The sequence below is a fragment of the Prunus mume genome, linkage group LG7 (assembly GCF_029339155.1).
Source record: "Prunus mume cultivar Tortuosa linkage group LG7, ASM2933915v1, whole genome shotgun sequence".
Lineage (NCBI taxonomy): Eukaryota > Viridiplantae > Streptophyta > Magnoliopsida > Rosales > Rosaceae > Prunus > Prunus mume.
In genome coordinates this window covers 5,889,534-5,915,618 of record NC_142704.1, presented here as the reverse complement: position 1 = coordinate 5,915,618, position 26,085 = coordinate 5,889,534, and the positions used below count along the sequence as shown (strand labels likewise).

Here is a 26,085-nt window from a genome sequence, read left to right as displayed (position 1 = left end):
TCCTTGAATCCTCTCTTGAAAAGGGATCGGAAAAGCCCTAAGGCAGTAATGCTGGAGTTGAATGTGGGGAGAATCCTCTTCTCACCGGAGGTATCGGTCCCACTGGAGCTGCTCACCACACCGATCCTTTTGAGATCAGCAGGATTCACCTTAGCAACTATTACTCCGACTTCTTGGTTGGGACAAGCCACATACTTCACTTTGATGGCGTTCATTTTTGCTGCATTTTGCAGCCATTTTGCAGAGGTGGACATTTTCAGAGAGGAAGAGAAGGGAATGCTAGAGAGACGAGACGAAGAAGACGGGTGAATGCTACAGAAGAAGGTGGTGTATTTATTGACAGCAATATCTCGTGGTTTTTACTCTTACCCCACGGTTATTAAATTCTTTATATCACCCTCGAATGTGAACCGTCCATATTTCTGACTCGCACCTTAACCCGTCCAGCTGTCCTGGTAGCACACAAAATGCCACCTCCATTAAGGGCAGATACATTTTTCTCTCGGTGATGGTTTTGTGCCTGTAGGTTGGATTTGGCATTGAGCCAATAGAAACTTTTAGTTATGGTGCAGTAATTTTTTATTCTTTTATGTGCGTGTTGGGTTGGTTTGTGCAATTACCAATTTACGCCTGCAACTCCCTCTATCAATCTTAGCTTGTCCAGCTTAAATAAAAGGGCTATTTGGACCTTTGGTTGCCCATTTTTCTCCTCCATGTGCGTCATAAACATATGTGCAGATTTTCATCATTTACAGTGATTTATTATAACATACACACAACTGAAAGTGGGACGCGATTTCACCAAAAAGGTGGTGGGACGCGACGCGGGCAAGACGGAGCTACACTATGGCTAGGGCTCTAGGCTCTAGCTAAGTGCAAAGTTTGGGAAAAAAGAAATTTAATACTAATTTTTAAACGCTACACTTTATTTTACAAAAATTAGTTCAATTCATCCAAGCAAATTAGTATGTCCTATCCAAATAGTTAGCTTCAAGTTTTCTTGTATGAGAAAATTAATGGAAGTTTATTTAGATCTTTATTCATATAAGAAATAATAGTCCAACCTCTATAAAAATTTCTAATTTCGTCCTTGAACGCGGGAAATGTCAACAAAAAATTGGTAGTTTTGACATTAACAAAATTGAAAGGATGAGAGATATAGGTATAGACGTGGCACATACAATATGAGTAATGTTATTCTTACCACATTTTTTGTACCGCATGATGTTGTATGTTCATATTAATTGAATCAACAAAGTATATTTTAATTAAAAAAATTAGAAAAATAAATAATAGAATATGGTATATAAATGTAGGAATATGGTTGATGTGGTTGTTCACATATAAGAATATGGTATATAAATGTAGTAGTAAGAGTAGCATTATTCATATAATATACATATGAGAATTTATTGATAAGTGCGGTTGCATTTCATGCTTACATAAATCTGTTTTTTTGTTTTATTCGATACATGTTTGTTATGGTTTGTTTTGGACAAATATCCAAGGAAAATGGGATGCATGCACGTTGCAATACACTTGTACGGAAATATCCTCTCTCTCTCCAGGCCACCATGGATCAATTAGAATTTTTATATTGTATTTAATGTTTATCTTAATTTTAATTAATATTAATCAAAGAGATTTTTAGTATTTTAAACATCATTCTCTTCCTTTTTACCCCCTACAATCTGCTGTCAACGATAATTGATATATTTTTTTAAAAAAATTGGTACTTTTTACATTTGGGCCTTGGGTTACTTTTTCAATAAATAAAAAAAATTGTAGTCCGCCACGTGGCAATGCAGGCATAACCATGGATAAAAATGCTTTTATCAGGTAACCTAAACCCTAAAAGAAGAGAGATTGATTCAGTGATAGAGAGCGAGAGAGGAGAGCAGAAGTAAGGTGAAAACTTAAATATCTTTGCACCAATGAATTTTACTACCAAATCAATATCCAATATTTAATTATTCATACGTAGTATAATAATTACGCAAATCCCAAGAAGAACTAGAAATGAAAATATATTACAAATTATGTTAGAGAATCCTAATTAAAATTAACATCCATGTTATGATAATATCCACAAAGTGGTTAAAAGATTTGTCCAAACCCAAAGGAGGGCTACGTGGCCTTTCGACCAATAGCTATACAAAGCAAGCCTATAGGCTTCAGATTTTCTACCTCCACACAAAGAACAAAAAAAACTTCATATGCAACCCATATATCAGCTAGTTCGCTTTAGTATCATCTGGAGACTGAAACCACTACACAAAAACAATTCCTATCAACATAAATCCTCAACTCACCATTGCCAATTTCTGAATCCCCACTATCATTTCTCTTTTGGTCTGAACTTGCTCCAGTACCCACATTTTCTTGCAAACCCTCCGGTATGACTACTGGGGAGAACCAAAGAACTCAGAGAAGAGCAAGCAACAGCGGCTGACAGACGCTCATAACAAAGCTATTGTGGGAAAGAGCACTGTTTGGTATGAAATGTCATATGACGATTGCATCAAGCAACGAATGCAAAGAGAAGCTAAGGGAATAAAACCAAGAGAAATCGATGAAGAAGAAGATTCAAGCGGAGAAGACGATGATGACGACGATGACTTTGATTTCAGCTTCTTAAAAGAAACCAACGTCGATTTGTCGGACCAGCCTCATGTTAATGGCACCGAATCTTCAAGAATTTCGGACGAAGGTCTATAACTGGTACATGGCTACGGTGGAACAATGTTATCTGTACAGTAGTTGGTATGGAAGAGAGGAGCAGAGTTGCCCACGGCTAATCCCATTTTTGTTGCTAGGAGATATAGCATATATAATATATAGTTTCTCAATCTTGTGAGGAATCAGGTTGGGGTCCGGTTAAACGCTGTTCATTTCCTATAACCCAAAATTTAAAATTACGGAAAATGTGAAGGACAAGGGGAAGAAACAACAAAAGTTTATGTTGGGAATTACAAATATGTTCCTTTTTCTTTGATGGATTCTTTAGTAGTTAGTCGTAACCATTTGATTGGAACTTTGAAGCAAGCCTATACTACAGGCTTAAGATTTTCTACCACCACAGAAATAACAACAAAAGACTTCATATGCAAACCATATAAACAATGGGTTGGGATATTAAATACGCAGCCTGAAAATTTCAGCTAGTGCAGTAGAACGCTTTAGTATCATCTGGAGACTGAAACCACTACACAGAAATAATTCCTATCAAGTCTCTTTTCTCTCTCACTGCTCACAAGTGTCAACTTTTATCTACTTTTAGTTGTGGATCTTGAACTAATCTTGAACCTTACTAGTAGAAGTCGAACCTTTCTTTGACTTGCCAAAGTCTATCTCAATACCACCACAATATTTTATTAAGGCTTCGCGGAAATATTCACTATCATAACTATCACTCCCATCAAAAAGCGTTGCCTGCGGTTAAAAAAAGAGAGAATCAGATTTTCATTCAAAACTTAAATCCAGATCAGCCATGTTGAGCAACAAATAAGAGCAATGCATCAATCACACCAAGCAAGCATTGTCTATTTTTTATTTTTTTATTTGTAGTGAGTAGAATGCAGGTATGTACCTCAACGGCCAGCTTAACCCATAGCTTGCAGTAAGGATACTTAGGCTCAACATGCTTCCCATCCGATGACTCGTTATCCTTTGGAAATTCAATTTTGTGAAAATCTGAACGACGAACAACCCTACGAACTCCATCTGGGTATTTCACCACAACCTCAGGAGGGCAACTAGGACCTAATTCCATTAATATATAGCAACATTATATTAGATTTCAATATTAGATTGTTATTATATATAGATAGAGATATTGATGTCAGCAGCATGACCTAAACTAATTAATTAATGTGGCCGTTTGATAACCATTTCAATTTTAGTTCTTTTTATTTTTATTTTTATTTTTTTTATGCCGAGTATAGAGGAAAATGAGAGAGTGAGGATGAGATTGAGCGAGAGATGAAAGGGAGGAGTAACAAAAGTGAAAACAAAATCTTGAAAGTGAAAATAAACCTAATTTTAAATAGATTTCATTTTTTAGTTTTTGTTTTAACTTTTGTTAGTCCTCCCTCCCATCATCTCCTCTTTTTCCTCTATACTCATGGCACAAAAAATGAAAACTAAAAACTAAAATTGAAATGGTTATCAAACAGGCCTAATGTGTCCGTCAAGTAGCATTAATCGATTATATATGTTGATGAAACCCCAACATGCAATGTATAAAATTAAATTACAAGGGCGCAGTTCTACTTACACCTCTCGGAAAAAGACCTGGATTCTGCAAAATTAGGGTAAAGGAAACTTTTGTCAATCTCAATACCAGGCCAATATATATCATCAATCTAGACATACACTAATTAAAATGCTTTTATCAGGTAACCTAAACCCTAAAAGAAGAGAGATTGATTCAGTGATAGAGAGCAAGAGACGAGAGCAGATGTAAGTGGTGAAAACTTAAATATCTATGTACCAATGAATTTTACTACCAAATCCATATCCAATATTTAATTAGTCATACATAGTATAATAATTATGCAAATCCCAAGAAGAACCAAAAATCATAACTAGAAAGGAATATATATATATATATATATATATATATATATATATTACAGATTGATTAGAGAAAACAGGGATATCAACATAATAACCAGAGATTGAATTCTAAGCTTACTTAATTACCTAAGGAAGGGTAAGGGGAATAGGCACGGGCACGTAGAATATGATGCATATTCATTGGGATTGACAAGGCAGCAACTGCAATAGCGATGGCGTATAAGAGTTCAGGACAGGGTTTTTTCTGTGCAAAGGTTTTTTCTGCAATAGCGATGGGGTCGAAACTTAAATATCTAAGAACTCTTTATCAATACAAAACCCTACCCAACTGTGATCCTAGTATTCCTACCTGCTGTCTTAGGTAGGCCTGTAAATAAAGCCCGGGCTAGCCCGAATCTGGCCCAATTTTTTCAAATATGGGCTTACTTGACATGGTGCAATGGGTGGGCTTGCCCGGCCCGATGTCTAATGGGCAGGGCTTGGGCCACGATCCGTGAATTCTCACACGATCCTAGGAATGCCTAGATTAACATATTTAAATTGGAGTTGATCCAACGGTCCGAATATATCGAACCCGAATAACACCTAATATGTGATATCCGATCGACGATCAAACAATAACCAAATTCATATCCGAGTATACTGTCGTGGTACTCGGGACGACATGAGAGTTATTTTAGGACTCTAAGACCGGCCAGTGTCCCAACGTGCGGCTGTGTAGTGTCCAAAGCAATTCCAAGGAAAATCTCCAAAACGCCTGCCGAGACTTATACCTATACGTTCACCATATATAGTGGAGCAACTTTTGTTCTTGACCTATCCCAAAAAGTCGACGACGGAAGTGGTCGAAACGGGCCAAACTTCCATCGCTTATGTGTTTTGCTAAGCGAGAAATTTCTCAAAACTAACACAACCAGCATCTAGAACATGTCGAGAGGTTGAAAAATCATACATGGATAGTCGGAAATGGTGGCGGAATAACTCGAAACGAGCTTGAGAAAATCTGTCAAATCGTAAAAATTGATCATGCTTTGTGTTTCGCGACCACGACGACGGATCGAGGCTAGGACCGCCAAGAATCGAAGAGGGAAGTGAGGCGGTTCTAATAGGACCGAGAGCCGCCCAAATGGCAGCGTGTGGTGGCGGTATGGCGGGAAGTTGCCTCTTGGCCGCAAGCCAAAAAGGGTGGGGTCCTGTTGGCGCGGAGAAATCGATATTTAAAACCATTTTGCAAAAATATGATTTTGCCATGAGCTTGTTTTGATTGTAACTTCTTCGTTACAACTCGATTTGAACCAACTGCGTTCTACAAACTCATCTCGGTACGATTTACGTAAAGGTACCAGCCACTGTCCACAAATCCTTCCGAATTTAAAATGACCAAATTACCCCTACTCTCAAGGGCAAAATTTGAAATTCAAATTCAATTCAATTAATTTAATTCACGAAGGATTATATTTTGGGTCAGGATGTTACATTTGCCTAAACCCAAAGTGGTTAAAAGCAAGCCGATAGGCTTCAGATTTTCTACCTCCACACACAGAACAACCAAAGACTTCATATGCAACCCATATAAACAATACACAGCCTGTAAATTTAAACTAGTGAAGTAGAACGCTTTAGTATCATCTGGAGACTGAAACCACTACACAAATATAATTCCTATCAAGTCCTTTTTTCTCTTACACTGTTCACAAGTGTCAGAGAATATATTTTAACAACCTTTGCTAAACGAAAAATATATATATATATATATATATATATTATCCTTCTACTCTTCTATTCAGTTTGAAACTAGAAGCCGGTCAAGAATGGAATATAAAGAAAAGCCTCTCTTCGTTTGAAACTTTCTGTAAGATGAAGCGTCATTTGAAACCTTCTGTAAGATGAAGCTCGTTGGGGTGCAGGACTTGGCCTCTCACATCACCATCCCTCCATCAATGGTTAATACCTACAATGGCCCAGTGCAAAACTTGACAGCTCAAATGGTGCCATTTCCCATTTGTCCAAGGAAAAATTATCAGATTTCTAATAAAATTTACCTGTCCAGTAATGTAACTGGCAGCGGGATTGAGCGCTAAGAATTCCACCAGTCCTGCGACTTCTTCAGGTTGACCATATCGCCCTGAAATAATTATAAAACTGATTTATTTTCTCTAATTTATATGTGAGTCTTCAAATATCAGGCTTTAAGTTTAGGCAAACCAGGGAAGAAGAATTAGAGAATCAATCAAATTTCAATCATCTCAATCCAAAGACTCAATAACATTTATATCTCTCATCTAAGTTATATAACCAACACCAGCAGTTTCTCAATAATTCACATTAACTACGATAGGTTTGATAATAATGCTTAAAGAACTAGTAGCCAACTGACTATTCTCACCTAGGGGGATGGTTCCCAAGATCTTCTTTTCTATGTCTTCTCCAAGCTTGGCAGTCATATCAGATGCAATAAAACCAGGTGCTACAGCATTGACCTATGGAAAAAAGAAAGCTTTAGATGGATAATTGCTTTAGGCCCACCACGTAAGACTGGAAATATGCAAGAAATTTAGAAATATATCTGCTTGAATGTTTAATGTCATCAAACAAACCACATAGCCATTGCTAAGCGTGGAGTGGGGTTACACGTAATAGCAGGCAAGCTCCACACACCGAAAACAGATAATTAAATTAATTAATTAAAAACCTTGAATCACATGCACATACATTAATGCTCCTGCTTGAATATTCCTTTGCGACACTCTTCGTAAAGCCAATTACTCCGGCCTTTGCAGCACTGTAGTTGGCTTGTCCAACATTGCCAACAAGACCAACAACAGATGCTATATTGATTATTCTTCCCTGAAATATGATGAACAGACTAAGGATCTAGAAGCAAAATAGGATTTTCACATTGACATAATACAAGAAAGGAAGACAGAATTTGATTACCTTTCTCTGTTTCATCATAACTTTAGCTGCAGCATGCAAAAAGCACGAACCATGCTAAAAAGATCAGACAATTCTAAGCTTGAACAACTACAATTACTAGATCAACATATGCCATAAACTACACACCTGTGTGCACAGAAACACGCCAGTAAGATTCAAATCAATAACCTCCTGCCATTGGGATGTTTTCATTCTCATCAACAAGCCATCCCGTGTTATTCCTGAAAAGGACTGTGTCAGTTGAAATAGAAAGGAAAGTCAAGATAAGAAGCTTAAATACAAGAAGTAATATGATGCTGACCAGCATTATTAACCAACACATCAACTGTTCCCCATGCATCAACCACCTATATTCATTTGATTGAAAAGATGTCACGTTGCAAGCGATAATTGCAACCACACAAAATAAATGTAGTTAGCATAAAAGAGCGCATTTGCTTACAGTTTTAATCATTGCCGCTACATCTTCTTCCTTTGAAACATCACCCCCAAATGTCAGAGCTTGACCACCAGATGCCTCAATCTGCAGCATTTAAACCGCAAAAAACATGTTTAAAATGCGGGATATATTTAAAACCAAATATTTCAACTATGAACTGATTTCAATATATGCATTGCACGAAGGCCATTATTTTAACAACAAAAGGTACCTCCTTGGAAACTAATTCAGCTTCCTCAGATGACCTTGCGTAGTTTACCAGAACCTGTAACAGTGAAATGAAGCCTATGGTCATGACTCATCGAAGAAAGCAATTGAATGATGAATGATGATGATGACCTTACAACCAGACTTGCCGAGAGCTAGCGCAACAGCTTTGCCAATTCCTCTAGAAGCTCCAGTGACGATAACCACAGGAGCCTCCACGTTCTAAGCTACAGCAGCGCTTGATTGCTCGACGGCCGCCACCTGCGCCCTAATTCCTGCTATTTGATTACATTTCCATTTAAACATCACCAAATTGTTCTGATGTAAATTTCAATTTACCGAAACAAGAAAATGCGATTCATTTACCACAGCCAGAGGAGGAGGATGAGGAGCTCGAAAATCGGGTCGGGGCAACGCGACGCAGTCGGATCCCGCCGAGAAGTGGATAGGAGCTTCGTGGGTGAGATAATTGGCGGCAGAGTCGTACCGGAGCTCCAACGGCGTTGAAGGCGATCGTGGCCGCCATTGAAAGTCTGAGAATGGCTGGTGCCACAGACGAAGAAGAGGAGGAGGAAGAGAGAGAGGCAAGTAAGGTCGCCAGAAGATCAATTTATCAGACTGAGAACTGAGGAAGAACGTGAAGAAGATGGGTGTGTAATCTCAGGCCTCGTTTGGTGGGCTGAACTGAATTGGACAAATCCAATTAAAATGGACATGGGTCCAGTCTATTGTTTGGTAGGCTTTAGTGAATCACAGATTGGTTAGGAAGCAAATTTTTGTTTAGGACATGGTGAGACATGGGTTTCGAAGCCGCTATCGTCGTCTGCTCTTCTTCTCCTCTTCTCTTTCTCTTTTTCTTCTTTTATTTCTTCACTCCGAGGAACGACGCCTTCGCCTGAGACTCCAGCAACACCGATGAACGACGCCATCGCCTGAGACTCCAGCAACACCGATAAACGACGTCATTGCCTCCGACTCCATCAACACCGATGAACGACAAGGTAAGGAGAAACAAACCCATCTCAATTTGGTGGATGTCCAGTACCCAACTACTGTGTGGGTTTTTGTTTTGTTTGGTTTTGTTTTTTGTAATTTTTGTTACATTAAGTATGAAATTGTCTGTGTGCTTTTGATTTGTCAGCTTTATATGTTTTGATATCTCAGTTTTTTTGTGGTTGTTGTTTCAATATGATCTGGTTCTGTATTTACATTCTAGGTGGAACGAGTTTTCAGAGATCTTAGATTCTCTTTAACCATTTGAATTGGAAACTCTAGTTTTTGACTTTGCATGATGTGTCAGCATTTGGATATATTTTCCAATTTCCATGCTTTTGGTTGATTGATAGAAGAATGGCCTACAAAATAGTTGCCCAAAACCTATTCCAGTTGCCTTTGGTTGATTGAGAGAGAAGAATGAACTACATGTAATCTGTGTTCAGGTCTTTGTTTTTGTTGGTTGTAGGGAAGAGGGAAAGGAAGGCCAAAATGCTCAATGAATTTGAAAGCATTTGTAACCCTTTAAATCTTATGTGATCGTGACCAAGTTTTAGGAACTCTGTTTTTCTTGGAATTCATTAATGAAACCTCTTGTTTCTGATACTGTCTGAGCAGTATGTATTATGCCATTTGAGGCGTTTTGTGTTGATGGGTTGTTTTATGAATGCTTTGAAGAAAGGATTATCTTTTTATTTTTGTTTGCTTTTCTCAAGCATAATTTCCACTCTTTATCCCATGCCCCTTTTGCCTTTAATAGCAACTTTCTTTACTGTGATGTTTGGTATTTAATTAGTAGAGCTTGTCAATGCAAGTGTGCTTGAATCTTTGATGGTTAACAAAAATAGAAAAATGAAAAGAAGAAAGCTTGGATGAGTTGATCAGTTTTGATAGTTTTTGATCAGTTGTAATTAGTAATTGATTTTGTATTGTCATATTGGATTGCCACGTTGGTTTTGCTTTTAATCTTATCTTTGACTGCTCTAATCAGAATGGAGAGAAGGGTGTGCACCCTTGAACCACTCGGGATCAGGACTGTAAATCGAGTTGAGGCACTTACAAATTCATGAACTAAAATATGACAGTTCTATAGAATGATTTGCAATCATATAGGACTTCAATTGTACAATGAAACTAATACATGACAACCAAGTTTTAACACATTTTATACATTAGGCCCGGGCACCATGCTTCCTTGAATGTTGTTGGGTTTAAAGACTTCTGAATGTTCTTGACTGCATTATGTTAGAAAATTGATTTCTTGTTCCTTTTCTCCCAAGTTTATTGTGTGGTTCTCATATTGCTCATTTCTGATGTTTAGTTTTTGGTTATTTTCGCTGTTCGGAAAAAAGTATATTTTTCATACCTTATTCTTATAATTTGCAGACAAAGCCACAAGTCATTTTTTGAGAAGTCAGATTTATTTTTTGTGTGCATGATGCAACACCTCTCCTTTGATATCCAAAAGCAGGATCAAGAGATAGAAGCAGCCCAGGTAATTTTTGGTTAAGGGATGGTAATACGACTAGGAGGAATTGCCAGAAACTCATTTAGTTAAGAATCCAAAATGTGTATAGATCTTCAAGTCCTTATGATCATTTTTTTTCCTGTTTTCCCGTGTAAAGCCCTTGAAGTTTATTCTATATTGACACGCTTGTTTGCAATGGCTTGCAGTGGATGGCATTTGAGGAATATGCAGCCCAACAATTTGTCCAGAAAAACGAATTTGGCTACTGAGATGTTTAATGAGTGGATGGAGGGATAATTTTTCTACTGAGATGTTTAATGAGTGGATGGCAAATAGAGCCACATAACATAAGTATTTGTTGATTATTTGAATGCACTCAAAAAAAAATTCGTGTTATTATTAATTTTGTCAATTTTTGGACTATTTTTATGGTATCTTCATGTGATTTATTATTTTTAATTTTGTGTACATGGTTTTTTTATTAAATTTAATTATTTCTGATATTAAATAATTTAATAAACATTAAAATAAAATAAAAAATTACGTCCAATGCAGTCCAGGCCATACTTGTACCAAACAACTGACTAGACTTTAGTTCAGGGCAATCTAGCAACTTAATGTAGACTTTAGTCAGAGGCAATCTAGCCCAACTTAATGTACCAAACAACTTATTAGAGTTCAATCCAATCCAAGCCAAATCAAGCTAACAAGTCAATCCTAACCAATCCAACCCACTAAATAAGGCATCGGGTTTTAGCGATCTATAAAAATACCTACTGTGTACAAAACGCTAAACACGACGTGTCGTTTGAGCTAAGAACCAAATGACATTGGTTTGCACATTCATTTGTAAAATAACCAAAAAAGTTCCTTTTCGATAATCAATATTTTCTAGATCATCCTTTGCCTTTTTCTATTTTTTTTTCTTTTAAAGAACAACGATAATGTCAACAGGGTCTAAGCTAGTGAAAAACGGCTTTGACTTACAAATTAGAGGTCTAATATTCAAATCTCCATGACATCATAGTTGTGTATCAAAAATCCCCTCCCTTATAATTGAGACTATGGCTTGTACTTAGTTTAGACTATCAATTGTATTAAAAAAAACGATTATAATGCTCAATTGGTTTGCTAATTTGAATATAAATTTCTCTCAAATTGGAAAATTAAAAATCCAAAATTTAAAGAACAAAAAGAAAAAGAGCAACTATAATTTATGAAGTGAAATGCTTAAAATTTAAACCAGCAGCTTTGATGCTATTTAGCCAAAAGTAAAATCATATCAGAAAGACAGAACACAAATGTTCCAACTGTTTTTCTAACATCCAATCTGTCATTATTCCTAAAACTCCAATAGAAGACATCTTTTTTTCCCAGGAAAAATGGGTAGAATGCCATAATAGTCTGAGGACTGATATTTTACAATTCTAAAAGCCGACCTTTTCTACCACCTAAAATTAACGCTTTTTACAGACAAAAATTGGATTTTTCCTTCTTTCATCAAAAACCCACAGCACATCATCATCCACCATGGGCAAAATTGATTTGAATGGGGTTTACCTCCCCAGATGTCCACTCCATTTCCCAAAATGAAAATAAAAAAATCATTTCAAAGAACACAAGCCCAAAACCCAAAACCCAATCCATAACTCATCTTCTCCAGCTACTTCTTCTTCTTCCCTCTTTTCAGGCTTAACAGCTAAACCTCAAACAGGAAAGAGATAATATTATGGTCCACAAAGCCTAAATACCTCAGGACCATCATTTTCCATTTTTGCTTCTCAGTCGGTACAAGAACACGAACAAAAAATCTCATCAATCAATCTCTCCTTCTTCGAAGTCATTTGCTTCAATGGCATCATTTGCTTCAATGGCATCATTTGCTGCTTCTGGTTCGGGTTTAGGTTCGAGTTCTGGTTCAGGTTCGGGTTCTGGTTCTGGTTCTGGAGCACTCTGGGGAGGTTCGATTTCTTCTTCCTCTATATCATCATCCGCCTTCATGAACAAACCAAGTTGCTCCAAGGGATTACTACTTCCCTGTAGCTTGTAACTACCCAGTCTGACAAGCTCATTCTGAGAATGCTCTGGGCTAGTCTCCTCCGTGAAATTTGGCAAATGTTCATCATCAACAGCCCTAAACATTTCTAGATCTTCCATAAACTGACTATTCTCAATTTCAACAGTCTTTTCCATCTGCATAAAGCCAGATATTCATCAGCTGCCGTTTAATTAAGAGAAGGTTGTAGAATGCTTCCACCAACATAATAATACATCCACCCTTACCATTTGCAATGCCTGACGTGCAGCTTCTCTCTCTAGTTCCCTCTGCCTTTTAGCTTCGGCTGCAGCTTCTGCTTCAGCCTTCTTTCGAGCCTCTTCTGCAGCTTTGGCCTCAGCTTGTAAACGTGCTTTCTCTAATGACACACAAGAAAATTTGAATATTTTAATCAACTGCAAAACTAATCGACACATTGACTTCTACTGCACAAAATGGCACATCTTATCTCAGATAAATCACATTTTGAAAGCCAAACCTTCTTTTTGCCGCTTTTCAAGTTCCTCTCTTTCAATTCGCAATTTTTCTGGATCCAGCTTTTCACCCTGAACCACAAATATCAGATGAACTGACCACATCTCAAAATGCAAAATGCAGCCAAATGCAAAGAAGATTTTGGATGGGCACATCAGGGAAAATGCATAGTAGGTTACCCAATGTGGCAAGTGGAAACCGACCTTTTCTAGTGCCTTTTCTCGGGCTTTTAGTATTGTGTCAGCAAATCTATTCCGCAATAAAGCTGCACGGTAGAGCTTATCGGGGGAGACTTGCCTCTCAGATGGAGCACTCTCCCCTACGAGGTTACAGCATGAATTGTAAGATTGTACCCCAAAATTAAGAGCAGACAATTTTTCTTGATGATTATTCATGCTTACCCTCTCTATGTCCACCCTCCTCAACAGAAATTGGTTTAGACCCGGAGTCCTGATCCAGTGGGGCCACCCCATTTATTGAATCTACACAAGGGTCATGACACAGGTTTTTAGAGAAAACTCCGGAACTACCTATTCCAATAAATAAAAGATGCAGCATAACTTCTCAACTCACCATTGCCAATTTCTGAATCCCCAATATCATTTCTCTTTTGGTCTGAATTTGCTCCAGTACCCACATTTTCCTGCCAAATGAAGATGTGAGAAATATTTTCCACAACTCATACAAACAAACAGAAGGATATAGTGGGGGGATATGGCGGGTCATATATATATATATATATAGAGAGAGAGAGAGAGAGAGAGAGATTGATGGGTGAGAATTTAACTCCACACAAAGCAGAAGAACCAGGTTTTAAAATTTTACAAGATGATACCTTTCCTCCACCAAATGAAGCTGGAACTTTAGCATCATCTGATTCACTTTCAGAAGAACTGCCAGAGTCGGAATCTGTGAAGAAATTATATCATGTGAGCAACACCCAAATTTGTAAAAATACGACTCATTCTATTTGGAACAAAATGCTGGAACATTCATGAAAACCATTGTGACAACACAAGTATCTTATAGTTTCATAGGAGGCTACACAGATATTCCTGAAATCACTTCTTTGGCTTGTCAAAGCAAACCATACAGGAAGATAACCAATGACACAATTTAAAATAACGTATAAGAGTCTCTTCAAACAATAATGTACGAACTTTTTTGTATGCTTCAATTTAGAGCATCACATAATTACAAGATACATACTAAGGGATAAAACTAATGAGGGCACACTGCAACAACTCCACCCCATCATATACCATGAAGGAATAAACGTGTTCAGGATAATTGTAGAACTTTTAAAATCTAAATTTTTTCAGATTTTGTAATAGTCACTTTTATGTTGTAAAATTATTTCACTATCCACTAGGACCATATCATATCTCAGTATTTGCAACACATCTATTACAGCATTGGGGGTCTAGTCCTTTCCAAAAAGTTCTAGTCACTAAATGAAGTCAACTGTTCACTCACATAAAGTAAGATACACCTATTCCTTAACTAGAAGGATATAACTTACATTACCCTTATTCCTTTTTTATAAGATGAGTAGACACAATTCTAACAAACTGGGAGAAAGAAAACAACACCAGCATTCCAAATCAAGTGATCCACACTTTCTCCAGAAAATCTAAGTCAACATTATAATGGTTAATTGACAAAAACATGCGCAGGTTCTTTCGATTTTTTTTCTTTGAAAACACAATAACCTAATTACTAACTCTTACATCAAAATGACAAAAGAGCCTCTTGAAGTGCCATTGAAATTACATGTACTATTGTATATCAGAAATACCAGTTTCAGAATGATTAAGATGTCACCTCTTACTCATAAAAAGACATACACATTCAACGATATCAACTCAATGTACAACTAATGGATTCACATTAAAAAGTATCTCAAACTGAAACATACACAACAACGAGGTGCTGCAACCAAGGCAAAGGTTCTAAAGCATTAATTACTACTCCGTACAATTGAATTTCACTTATTTTCTTTAATTGTTGAGAAGACCATGTTCCAGTTTACACTATGGCAATGCAAAACATAACCTATCAAGCAAGCAACATACACAACAAAGAGGTGTAGCCACCAAGGCAAGGGCGATAGAATTTCAAACATTTTCTTTAACTGCTGAGAAGACCATGTTCCAATTTAACACTATGGTAATGCAAAACATAGCCTTTAAAGGAAGCAGAACAGCTAGACAATAATAGAAGACAGTTGACACTAAAATGAATGGCGTAGGGAGACAAGGATAACAATCATATCTTGCAATGGTCAAGGGAGACAGGGATAACAATCATGGACTGTAATATTACTCTCACACTGCACCTCAGACTTCATGTGTATCTATGTGTGTGTGTGTGTGTGTGTGTGTGTGTGTGTGAGACAGAGACAGACACAGGGCATTTAGTAAAATAATAATTTGCATAGGAGGAAATATGTACTTCTCAACAGCATATCCTCTGTCTAACAAGCTCCAAAATTAGAACATTGAAAACAATTTATAAACCTACATATATGAAAAGTAGGTAGAAACACAAACCACTGGATGAAGAGCCTGATTCACTACTGGAGCTACTTGAGCTACTGCATTTACTGTTTCTGTGAGCTGGATCTTTCTCTATCTCCACTGGAGGAAAGCTTGAAATAGGAGCATCGTTCCCACCAACAATATCCACTTCCTCATCGCCTGGGTCATTGCCTGGGTACATGCAAGTCATAAGAATCCGTGCTGTTAGAAATAAGTTCCTTGCAGAAGAAATTTTTTTAACAGTTCACTGAATGAATATTCATAGAGCTGTTATTGAAAATGAACCTTTACATGGTTGCATTGATGAGTTGCTAAATCCTGACTCATTAAGAATCTGCAGTAAAAAAAGGTGATACACCAATAAGAAATCCATGCAAATATTCAGTTGGAAAACTAATTTAAACAGATAACACATGCAAACATTATAAGAAAAAACTACGAATATACCTCCATTTCACAAGGTTCAGCTTTCGCTGCCCTTTCTGTTTCTCCAGCAGATGGTCATCCAAAAGCTTCCGTAAAGCAAACAAGGTATCATCACTAAAAGCTTCAAGGTCAACCTCGATCTCATTATCATTGGTTTGCCCTTCACTATGACTATGCTCTTGTAGGAAATTAACAATATTTAGAGGCACTTCTGCGTCCATCAAAGCCTCCAACTCCATGGTCAGTTTAGCCTTCTCCTCATCAGTCAACATGCGTTTCAGAGCTTCAGGCTTGACACTAGTATCATTTGGTGTACTTTTCTTCTTTTTTGAGGGTGGCATAGGTGCAGCAGTCTCAGTTTCCACGCGAAGAGCCGCTCTTGAAGGCAAAGCCTGCACATCAGTAGTAACTGGAAGCTTCTTCTCTATGCCTTTCCATCTCTGTTCAAAATATTTACTAATCGTCTCGGCCATAAAGTGAAAATCATTTCCAGGCGGGTTGTAAGTCAAAGCATTTGAGAAAGTAAGCCGCACATCAGCAGCAAAACCTAATGGGCATGAGTATATGCCTGATGTTATCTTGCTCTTCACAGTGCCCAAATCCATTGGATGCTTAATGACTGTAAAATAATCTGGTATGTTCAACTTCACCACATCAACGGGAGTGTTGAAAACCCAACCAAACTGATGTGACATCAAGCGGCCTAGCAACTGCTCGCATTGTTTCAACAACATAGAATTTGAAGTGGTTGCTGGAGCCACTGGCTTCGTTGGCTCGACAGGCCCAGACATGCCCTTTTTTGTGCGGGCACCATTGCGGCCAGGAGGAGCCCTTTTCTTACCTTGTGGCGCAGAAAATTCCAATGATCTCCGATAACTATCAAGTGGGGGCCTCTTTTTGCCATCACTGCAACTCCGAATATCACTGGATGGCGATAATACAGCAACATTTGAACTTATGGTAGAAATTTTCTTCTGAAGGATCCGCACCTGTTCGAGCTCCAATTTCAGCCTCGATTCCAAATCCTTCCGTTCAGACCGTGACATCCGTGACAATGGCAACACTTGCATAGGCACCCCAAAACCATCATAACCATCCACATTCAGACTAATGCATTTCCTTTTAGGCGCACATGAATCCTCTGAAGCTGTCATTTCTGTGTCAACCCGTCCTGAGCTTCCAAACCCCTCTGATTCAGCCATGGTCTCCACAGCATGCCGGTAATCGGGAACAAAACCAGATAAATGCCCTTTAGAGTACTTACGTGACTTTCCCATCATCTGTGAGAGCAAACACTTCCTTGATTCTTTCTGTCCAGTGAAGTCTATTGGAACAGTTGGTGCCATAAGATAAACTCCCAATTACTGCACATATCAGCTGTAGCAATTAGATTTAGTCCCTCAACCTTAATTTCAATGACACCCAAAATGTCCAAATTTACGACAATATAAGCCTTCCAAGTTCACAAAACCTAAAACCCCAAACTTTCCAACATTAACCAATTGTTGATATGATCCTTCTTCCTGTTTACTTCCCGCCAAACGTTCGAGTTCAAGGAATACGTCAAAGGTCAAAATTTCAGTTTATTTGATGTCCAATCAATGCTCAAATTCAAAAGCCGCAGTTGCCAATATGCAAAAGAACAAAAATTTCTGATAATGATCTAAATGAGGGATTAGGTTAAGCACCAAAGAATTGATAGATTCCCCAACTCAATCTAAGCAATGGGAATCTTCAAACACTCGTATTCAACCACTAACCCAAAAGAAAGTAATTCCAATTGCTCAATCTCTCAATAACCCCCTTTTCCGATAAAAAGCTCCTTCAAGAAATAGAGAGCTCATAAAAATGCAAGGAAGAAAAAATAATTTAAAGACTTACACGAGCAAAACCTAAACTGGGTCTCTCTCTATATAAACCCCCAGGTTGAAAACCCTAGATCGCGATGGATAGGCCAAAGCCGAAGCTAAAATGAATGGGCGGGACGACCAATAGAATGCGCTTGGTAAAACAAAACCCTAGAACTGCTTCGCAGGAACCCAATTCAAAACCTGGATCTCGTTGCAGAGCCGTTGAAACGCGCCTGAAACCCTAGAGCCCTTCGTCGAATAGAGAGAGAAAAGAGAGGGAGATAGGAGGAGGAGAGAGAAAGAGAGAGATCTTAAGCCTTAGATGAGTATGTGCTCTCCCCTCTGACCTCCTTTTAAAGGCCCGCGAGGCCTCAAAGACCGCCGCTAAAAAAGGAATCTTAGCCGTTCATCAGCGAGTTGGATAATCCAACGGCTCCCGTTTGAACATATTAACACACGCAAGATTCAGATCTGACGGCTTTCTTTTACCACTTGGACATGTTGATTAAATTAAACTTGCAGCCCAGAAGCCCATTATAAAATCCAATGATTAAGAACCAGATAAAACCGTACTCGCTCGAGTATATAACTACTAACACTCGCTATATTGCTCGTGCATGCTTCCATGTCACCTTTCGCGGAAGCGTGGCTGCGTTGAGAAGCGAGTATATCTACGATCACTTGCCAATGAGAAAATTGTTGTGGCAAATTTGAGAAAGTTACTGGCGGTGTCAACCACGTGTTGCGTTTGACTTTTTACCGCCACATGACGTCGGAAGCCATCTACTACTTTCACACGTGGTAGATATGGAGCTGCCAGCTCAGCGCATCTTTTTCTTCTAGATCACTGCGGTGTGTGCAATAATTAATGTTTTCAGCTGCGTATTGGAGTTGGGCTATTAATAATACACTTGTCTTAAATGGACCAACGCTCACCCAAAAATAAAAATGGGCCAACCCAAATTTATATACTCGGATTTGATTATAAACCTAGTGGGTTCTTCAAGTGTTTAGGAAAATGGCTAAAAGCGCTATCAGATAACGAAAAAACGTTTGGCAAACAAAGTTAAAACCGCTTACAAATTATAGAAGCATTACTTTGAAAGTAATTTTTGAAGAAACACTTGGTGGCAAACCAATTTTAGTACGAATGTAGCTAAGTGTTGTTGATCAAACCAATTATCTAGTAACTGAGTTGTCGATCGTCATATAAAATCAAGATAATCAAGTAGCCTAGTATAGAATTCTTTTTTTATTGGACTAATAGTTGTGAGATGGATTGCAAAAATAAAATTCATACCTTTCAACCCACAAATCCCTTGGGCCCTTGGAATTGAGTGAATGATTTGGGTTGGGCCTCCTTGGGTGATTGAGAGCAAATAGTGTATCTTTATTTGGGCCATAAACTATTGAAATGCATTGTCACTTTCTTATATTTTTAAACTTTTACAAAAAAAAAAATTAAAAAAAAAATTGAAGAGTGTATGATGAACAAAGGACCTTTTAAACAAAAAAACAAAACAAAGGACCATGAAGTGGAAAGGATTGGGCCAACCTATGGCGATAGGACCTCATGAAAGGAACGGTAGATGTTGAGAGATTCCACTTCCATATTGCCGACAGGGGCGGCGTTTGGCAGGAGCAAGGTCTCTCAAAGTGAGCGACTGTACAGGGCCCCATTTTGAACCCTCACATTAATTTTTATTTATTTATATAATATGTTGATGTAGCTTAATAATGATATTAATTTAATAATATTAATAGTTATTTTCCATTTGTCTTTCAATACAAAATAAGGAAAGTTTGGCCCCATAATAAATATTATTTTATTGATGTGAGTTTTGTTATATTGGTATATTTGATTGCTTTGGCTTCTCCTATATTAATAGGATAATATTAATTTTTATTTTCCTATTTTTATTTAATATTGATTTTCATGCAGCCCATGCCTTTTCCAGCTGCATGTATTTTTTTTGTGGTTTTGCAAGTTTCAACCTTCAACCATTCAAAACTCTCTCTCTCTTTCTCTCTTTCTCTCTCTCTATATATATATATTGTATATTATTAGTTTTTCATTGGTTATTGATAATTAGTAATTTGATGATCGCATAATTTTGATTATATAGTTTGACTCTTTTTATAAATTTTCTTTTAAAATTTTATTATAAGAGGTCCTCTCGCTGTTTTCGCACAAAACTTCCAAAATTTCAGAATTAGCCGAAAGACAAGACTTCCATACATCATAATTGAAGAGATGATCGATATGCTACAATACATAGACTTATAGCATGAAAATTTAAAGAATAAAAATTTTGAAAGACATAAATTACGATCATAAAATATTTGAAAGGGATCATAATTTGCATGTCTTTTGTTGACCTAAAGCTCTTTCTTGGATTAGGTACAATTGAGTCATCCTTGGAGTGGCATATGTAACAGAGCTCGACCCAAATACCAAAGCCCTAGCTTAGCCTAGGTGTTTGGTACCACATCAACACGTGTCACAATACTATCTAACTTAAGCTAAAGCCAAATTATTCAGGTCATTAAGAATAGGATTAAAAATAATGACTTTAATAAACCCAATATTTAATTTCAAAGCTTTCTAGGTAAACCCAAGATGTGTTGAAAGCTAATTGGTCCCAGCAGCTGAAATCATGGCTGGTGGCCAACACTCACTGCTAAAGTAGGCCAAGCAAAAGCAGATTAATGATAAACAAAAGCTTTGCTTTTGTGTTTGGTTTCCCTTAAAAAAGTAGGGCTTTGGGTACATCAATGTCAGCAGCAGCCAATCTATTCATGGCAAACAAACTTTTCGGGCGCTTCTGCTTTTCATTTGTTTATTTTCTTCTTCTGGAACTTCACTATCAAAAGCAGAGACATCACCCCATTTACATTCAAGATTCTCTTAATCCTTCTATTAATGTCAACAACCAAATCCCTCATGTTCCTCATACGAATTTTCTGGTTTGACTCATTGACTGTGGTGGGCGCAATTTACAGAACATATTTGATTGGTTTTCAACGAAGATAAGATTGCCATGCAGGTAGATCTGAAGACTTGTTGATTTAAAGCCACAAAATCCAGTGGGTTGAGTGATATAGATCATCGGCAGATTCAAAGGTCCAGCCTGATTAAAATTAGTCCATGAAATGATTGATCTAAGAGCTTGAGCAAATCTACATACAATGGCAAAGTATATTATTGTATGTTAGAGCAAACTCATCATCGAGATTATTGTATGTTAATTATATTAATTAGGTACCACTAGATCTTGGAAGTTTAAATAACTATTAGTTAAGTAATTAAGAGCATCCACAGTAGACTCTATAAACCACCTCCTTAGACAAATTTTATGGAGGAATCGTAAAAATGCAACTCCAATCACGCTCTCTATCCACCTCTTAAAATAAGGAGTCCTCTAGGAGCTCATAAATCTGAGGAGAGAGAAGACTCCTAGTGGCTCCCTATAATTTAATGTTGTTTTATTTAATGAGTATTTCAAACCTTTATTTAATGCTAACTATTTTTTATTTTATTTTTTAATAGAGATAGACTAGTCAAAAAAGAGTTATAGTATTTATGACTCTCCAAATTATGGAGTATGGTTGGTGTTGAAATTTTTTAAATAGCTCATAAAATAGCTTTTTTATATTTTTAGCCAAGTTTTAGTTAAGAAATAGAGATCATCATTGTGGATGCTCAAAGAGCATAAGCAATTGTACTCCTTATTTTTTAGTTAAAATTTAGCTAAAAACACGCAAAAACTATTTTAAGAGTTTTCTATAAAATTTGAACTTCAATCATACTACTTAGTTTAGAGAGTTATAAATATTATAATTATTTTTAACTTCAATATAATTGGTCTATCTCTATAAAAGAAAATGGTTAGCATTAATTAAAAATTTTAAAATATGCATAAAATAAAGCAACATTAAATTCTAGAGAGTTACTATAAGTCATTTCTCTCTCCTCAAATTTAAGCGCTCCAAGAGGTCTTCCTATTTTAAGAATTGGATAAGGAGTATAGTTAGAGTTGTATTTCTCCAACTCCTCCCTAAAATTTGTCTAGAGAGCTAATTGCGATTATGGGTGGACGAAAGAGTTCATTTTCCCCTTTTAAGAAATAGTATCTATATATATTCACATATATTATAATATGTATCATATGACCGCACTATCGTAATATTCTATAATATCCTCAAATTGAGGTTTACGATTTTATTAACATTAATGCCAACATTTTAATATGAACGGTTTGCCTAATTCTGTCGGCACATATTGAACAAACAAGAAATATACTAATTGTGTGCTTTGAAAACTGAAAGAAGTCGCGATCACTTTAGTTGAATTATATGCCACGAAATGAATCTAATTGATCAATCAATCAATCAATCAATCTCCCTCTCTCTCTCTCTCTCTCTCTCTCTCAATAACCACAATTACTAAACATGTCTCGCATGCCTTATAATGGAAAGACATGTGTCTACCATCGGACATTTGTTATTGTTAAGGTTGATCTTGCAATTCAGTTTCATCAATCCAACAAGATCAGATAAGCTCAGGTCGCGTGGAGGACATGTTCAATCACAATGCCCCATCCTCCCAAAATAAAAAAGGGACAACATATATATATATATATATATATATTGTAATGAATGATAATAATGCTGTTATGGTCAGTTGTCTAATCGTCTATAAGCGTGTTAATGGATTTGACACATTATCAAGAATGGTAATTCATTTTATGTGCGCGTGTGAAAATTTGAGACTTCTCATAAACAAGTCTATCTTACTTAATAAACACGCATCTTATGAAGTAGTTGCTACCATACGATCAAGCTAAGATTTAAAGCCTGAAGGAAGTCCTTTGCACAATGGGTCGAGCAAGTCATTTTCATCAAATTAATATATAATAGCTTAGACAGCTGATATACATATTGTAAGATTTGCATTCTAATACAAACTCTAAGATGGTCTTCTAATCACTTAAGGATAACTAGTCCAATGTCAATTAGGATTACATGGATCTATTTAATTTTAAGGCTTGATATATGACTGTTTCAGATAAATAAAAGTGCTTAAGATTTCCTAACTCTAAATGGATTGAGATACCTAATCCTTTTGGTTAAAGGAGTTTAAGCAATCCATGATGAGGCTATGCCTATAAAAGGGAGGTCCCTATGCTAACTGCAAAAACACTCTCAAATTATTCTACCCAATCAAGAAGAGATTCAAGAGGTAGATAGCATAGAGAAACTACCCTACTGCAAATCTTCCTAAAACCAGTGAACCAATCAAGAATACAACTGCAGAGTTCCAGTTTCCTTCCAGAGCGAGAAATCAAATTCTTGTGCAATAATTATCATAATGTCGGATCAAGGTCTGTGTTTTGAGTATATAAACCTATTAAAGTCTAACACATATGCCTATATACATTATTGGTGAAGTATAGAGTTATATGCTCATGCATGCATGACCTTCGATCTCATTCTCTGATTTTTCTCTCAATAATTCTTCAAGCCGTACCATATCTGATATTTAATCAGAATAATATATTCATGTAATTTATAATTGAATGATAGTACGCATAAATTATTCTCGAAGTTTCAAAATGAACCAAAGAATAAAGATATATATGGAACATGACAACAATAATGTTCATCGTCACCTCCCATAAGCCGCAATCCAAACTTCAACATATAAAGTTGAGTAGTGTAGAAGTCATATCAAATTTGAGATATCTTTCTAATGTGGGGATGAGTTATATATGATCACTACAATCAGATTAATGATAGTTAAAGAGATTCATAATAGTTATCGTTTTTATGCATGTTATCAATTATCAATTATTAATTATCTGCATATAATGAGATATCATGACAAATAAAGGAGGATTCGATGACCCAAAATACTCGATAACAATAAACAACTCTAGACATGTATGTCACGCCTAATTCTCCACCATGCCACACAAATATACTCACAATTTGTAGACCCTCAATAAACTTTTAGTCAATAATGCAAAGGTTCATGGTCAACAAGATGAATGTTGGCCATGCCGAAATTATTGAAACCATTAATTTGTCTCTACGGATCTTCACAGTCAAGTTGGAGGCAAGCTGGAAGGTTTACGTTCTTTTCAAAGCTTCAAGAAAGGCCAAGCGTCTCCTCTGGACATGTGTCTTCTAATTATAAGTAGAAATCGAAGCCTAATTTTCTCCCTATAGATTAGTATTAGAAGTAATAATTGAGAGAGTTTTTATAAACAATAGCCAAAATTTATCCCATATTTTCATAAATGTCAATTTTGATAAAAACTTTCAAAAATAGCCAAAAACTCTTGTAAATAGACTCAAATGCCCTCAAAACTCAAACCCACATAAACCTAAAAACCAAAATCCTATCCTAACAATTGTTTGGTAGACCTCTACTCTTCGTGTGTGTAGCAGATTCACAAGGAGACAAAGCACACCAATTTACTTGCAGTAGACTCCTCATTATGTGTGCAACAGATTCGCAAGGAGACAAGCACACTAAGTTTCTTGAGGCAAGACTCCTCATTGTAAAGCTTCAAATATTTGAATTCTTTTGGTGACTGTGCATCACTATTGCACACTCTTGGTTTGGAAACAGTAATTAAAGTTATAGTAGTTGGTTTTATCTTTGGATTATGTAAACAAACATTCAAGTAAAGGGAATTAAATTTTACTAGTGAGAAAATAAAAATAAAAGAATCAACAAGCCGAAAATTTAAAAGGAAATTTGTTTTTTGGGTAGTTGCACAGTTCTTCACTTTGTAGCTATACTTTCTTCGTTAGACGGGAGACTTTAGAAAAGACCAAATGAGAGAGAAATTTTTTAAAAGAAGCAAAAATAGACACAATTGCCCTTATTTATTTTTGAATTTCCTAATGAATCTTTTACATTTGCATATCTTTGGTTTGAAAGTTGAGAGGTTTTTCTGTCTTTTTTTTAAAAAATTTGGCTTTTTCCAAAAGTAAAAATTTTTGTGTGGCTGAAACCTAAATTTACTTAGACGGTTTGCCTTCGGTTTGTTGTACTATGGGCGCCCTTGTGTTATTGCGGGGGCTTTCTTTGTTTGTGATTATTTGGGGGGTCCCCCCTTTTGTTGGCTCCTTCAGCTGTTGGTTTTGCTCCATGTAGCTTTGGTTTTCTTAAATGATTTCATTTTACAAAAAGAAAAAATTATTTTGGAATATTCTCTTTAGATTTTGAGTTCATTTCACTGGACACTTTCTTTTGCTTGTTAGGTTTATGTCTGTTTAAGTTTTGAGGGCATTTGAGTCTATTTACGTGAGTTTTTTGCTATTTTTTTATTTTTATTTTTTCAAAACGGATATTTATGTAAATATAAGATCATAGCTATTTTTGATATGGCCCTAACTATATTGGGTTAGGCAGGTCTTACAATAAGGGAAGGGAATCTCTACTTTCCTAATATAACTTTTTAAGTGCTAATTAATTAGGTTGATCCCGTGCGATCTAATCCATCCAAAGGATGGGCGCACCCAAAATCCTGAAAATTCTGCACCATAGTGTGCAAAAGATCTTGGAGATGACTTTTCACCTTCCTCCTCATATATGTTTTCTGGGTGGTGGAAGATTGTGCTTCTAACATTTGTCCCAATCAAAGAGAAAGCATCATGTTCTTGGGTTAATTTGTGGACATTCCTTTCCATTGAAAAGGTCTATTTGGATCAAATAGGAAAACACAATGATGATGTTATGCAAACCAATTATACGTGTGTTTTGTTAAATTCACTCTTGATAAGTTGATTATTGATATAATATAATAGGGTGTCAAAGTTTAGATCATTCATTGATCCATGTGTTAGAAGTGATTTCGACTAGTGCGTTATTTGTGCTCCATCTCTACACGCCTTCCACGCTATAGAATTGAGTACATTTATCTCCAAAGTATATTTAAATTTAGAAGATTTCGAATTCCCATATCTCGTTGATCAAAAGTATTACTGTTGATCAAAAGTATTACTATAGCTATACACACAAAAATTTACTGTTTCCAAGTCAACAATAGTGGATGTAGATAAAAGTCCTGAAGATGATAGCAATATGTCACATAGAAGTACGA

The 26,085-nt window shown here is 36.6% G+C and overlaps 3 protein-coding genes, 1 long non-coding RNA gene and 1 pseudogene across 10 annotated transcripts; 1 reads left to right on the top strand and 4 right to left on the bottom strand.

The window, feature by feature from the left end:
• Positions 1-3,085: 3,085 nt before the first annotated feature.
• On the bottom strand, positions 3,086-4,873 carry LOC103338027 (uncharacterized). The gene is made up of 4 exons (XM_089055692.1): positions 4,705-4,873; positions 4,277-4,300; positions 3,590-3,762; positions 3,086-3,432 (listed from the first exon to the last, which is right to left on the bottom strand). Exons 1-4 carry the CDS (start codon positions 4,757-4,759, stop codon positions 3,295-3,297), a joined length of 390 nt encoding a protein of 129 aa, XP_088911818.1. The 5' UTR covers positions 4,760-4,873; the 3' UTR covers positions 3,086-3,294.
• A 1,278-nt stretch (positions 4,874-6,151) lies between these two features.
• On the bottom strand, positions 6,152-8,450 carry LOC103338216 (3-oxoacyl-[acyl-carrier-protein] reductase, chloroplastic). 4 transcript variants are annotated; one of them, XM_016795798.2, is made up of 10 exons: positions 8,294-8,399; positions 8,166-8,219; positions 7,958-8,038; positions 7,817-7,862; positions 7,642-7,736; positions 7,516-7,569; positions 7,291-7,425; positions 6,965-7,058; positions 6,621-6,703; positions 6,152-6,529 (listed from the first exon to the last, which is right to left on the bottom strand). In XM_016795798.2, exons 3-10 carry the CDS (start codon positions 7,967-7,969, stop codon positions 6,497-6,499), a joined length of 552 nt encoding a protein of 183 aa, XP_016651284.1. In that variant the 5' UTR covers positions 7,970-8,038; positions 8,166-8,219; positions 8,294-8,399; the 3' UTR covers positions 6,152-6,496. The 4 variants fall into 4 exon arrangements, with proteins under 4 accessions (XP_016651284.1, XP_088897932.1, XP_088897931.1 ...); XM_089041806.1 differs by having other exon boundaries at positions 6,152-6,703; positions 8,299-8,450; XM_089041805.1 differs by having other exon boundaries at positions 6,152-6,703; positions 8,166-8,450.
• A 70-nt stretch (positions 8,451-8,520) lies between these two features.
• LOC107881613 (uncharacterized) lies at positions 8,521-11,045 on the top strand. The gene is made up of 3 exons (XR_001678249.2): positions 8,521-9,162; positions 10,541-10,649; positions 10,829-11,045. It is a non-coding gene; the product is annotated as an uncharacterized LOC107881613 (long non-coding RNA).
• An 837-nt stretch (positions 11,046-11,882) lies between these two features.
• LOC103338029 (transcription factor GTE10) lies at positions 11,883-16,279 on the bottom strand. Of its 3 annotated transcripts, none has more exons than XM_008241208.2 (10): positions 16,140-16,279; positions 15,978-16,026; positions 15,705-15,863; positions 13,988-14,061; positions 13,726-13,795; positions 13,554-13,634; positions 13,356-13,471; positions 13,157-13,223; positions 12,906-13,036; positions 11,883-12,815 (listed from the first exon to the last, which is right to left on the bottom strand). In XM_008241208.2, exons 1-10 carry the CDS (start codon positions 16,143-16,145, stop codon positions 12,438-12,440), a joined length of 1,131 nt encoding a protein of 376 aa, XP_008239430.2. In that variant the 5' UTR covers positions 16,146-16,279; the 3' UTR covers positions 11,883-12,437. The 3 variants fall into 3 exon arrangements, with proteins under 3 accessions (XP_008239430.2, XP_008239431.2, XP_088911841.1); XM_008241209.3 differs by having other exon boundaries at positions 15,984-16,026; XM_089055715.1 differs by lacking the exon at positions 16,140-16,279.
• LOC148915318 (transcription factor GTE10 pseudogene) lies at positions 16,146-17,464 on the bottom strand (annotated as a pseudogene). The gene has a single exon (XR_016128502.1). The product of XR_016128502.1 is annotated as a transcription factor GTE10 pseudogene (transcript).
• Between the last annotated feature and the right edge of the window lie 8,621 nt (positions 17,465-26,085).

What these genes read in the sequence shown, in the direction of transcription:
- LOC103338216 (XM_089041805.1), bottom strand. Translation starts at nt 8,249, where the DNA reads ATGACCATAGGCTTCATTTCACTGTTACAGGTTCTGGTAAACTACGCA. An exon ending in CTGAATTAGTTTCCAAGGAG is followed by an intron (nt 8,039 to 8,165) that starts GTACCTTTTGTT and finishes TAAATGCTGCAG; the next exon opens with ATTGAGGCATCTGGTGGTCA. An exon ending in TTATGATGAAACAGAGAAAG is followed by an intron (nt 7,426 to 7,515) that starts GTAATCAAATTC and finishes ATCATATTTCAG; the next exon opens with GGAAGAATAATCAATATAGC.
- LOC103338029 (XM_008241208.2), bottom strand. An exon ending in GGAGGGTGGACATAGAGAGG is followed by an intron (nt 13,472 to 13,553) that starts GTAAGCATGAAT and finishes GTAACCTCGTAG; the next exon opens with GGGAGAGTGCTCCATCTGAG. An exon ending in CACGTCAGGCATTGCAAATG is followed by an intron (nt 12,816 to 12,905) that starts GTAAGGGTGGAT and finishes GGCTTTATGCAG; the next exon opens with ATGGAAAAGACTGTTGAAAT.
- LOC103338027 (XM_089055692.1), bottom strand. Translation starts at nt 4,759, where the DNA reads ATGAATATGCATCATATTCTACGTGCCCGTGCCTATTCCCCTTACCCT. An exon ending in TTCCCCTTACCCTTCCTTAG is followed by an intron (nt 4,301 to 4,704) that starts GTAATTAAGTAA and finishes CTAATTTTGCAG; the next exon opens with AATCCAGGTCTTTTTCCGAG. An exon ending in GGGTTAAGCTGGCCGTTGAG is followed by an intron (nt 3,433 to 3,589) that starts GTACATACCTGC and finishes TTTTAACCGCAG; the next exon opens with GCAACGCTTTTTGATGGGAG.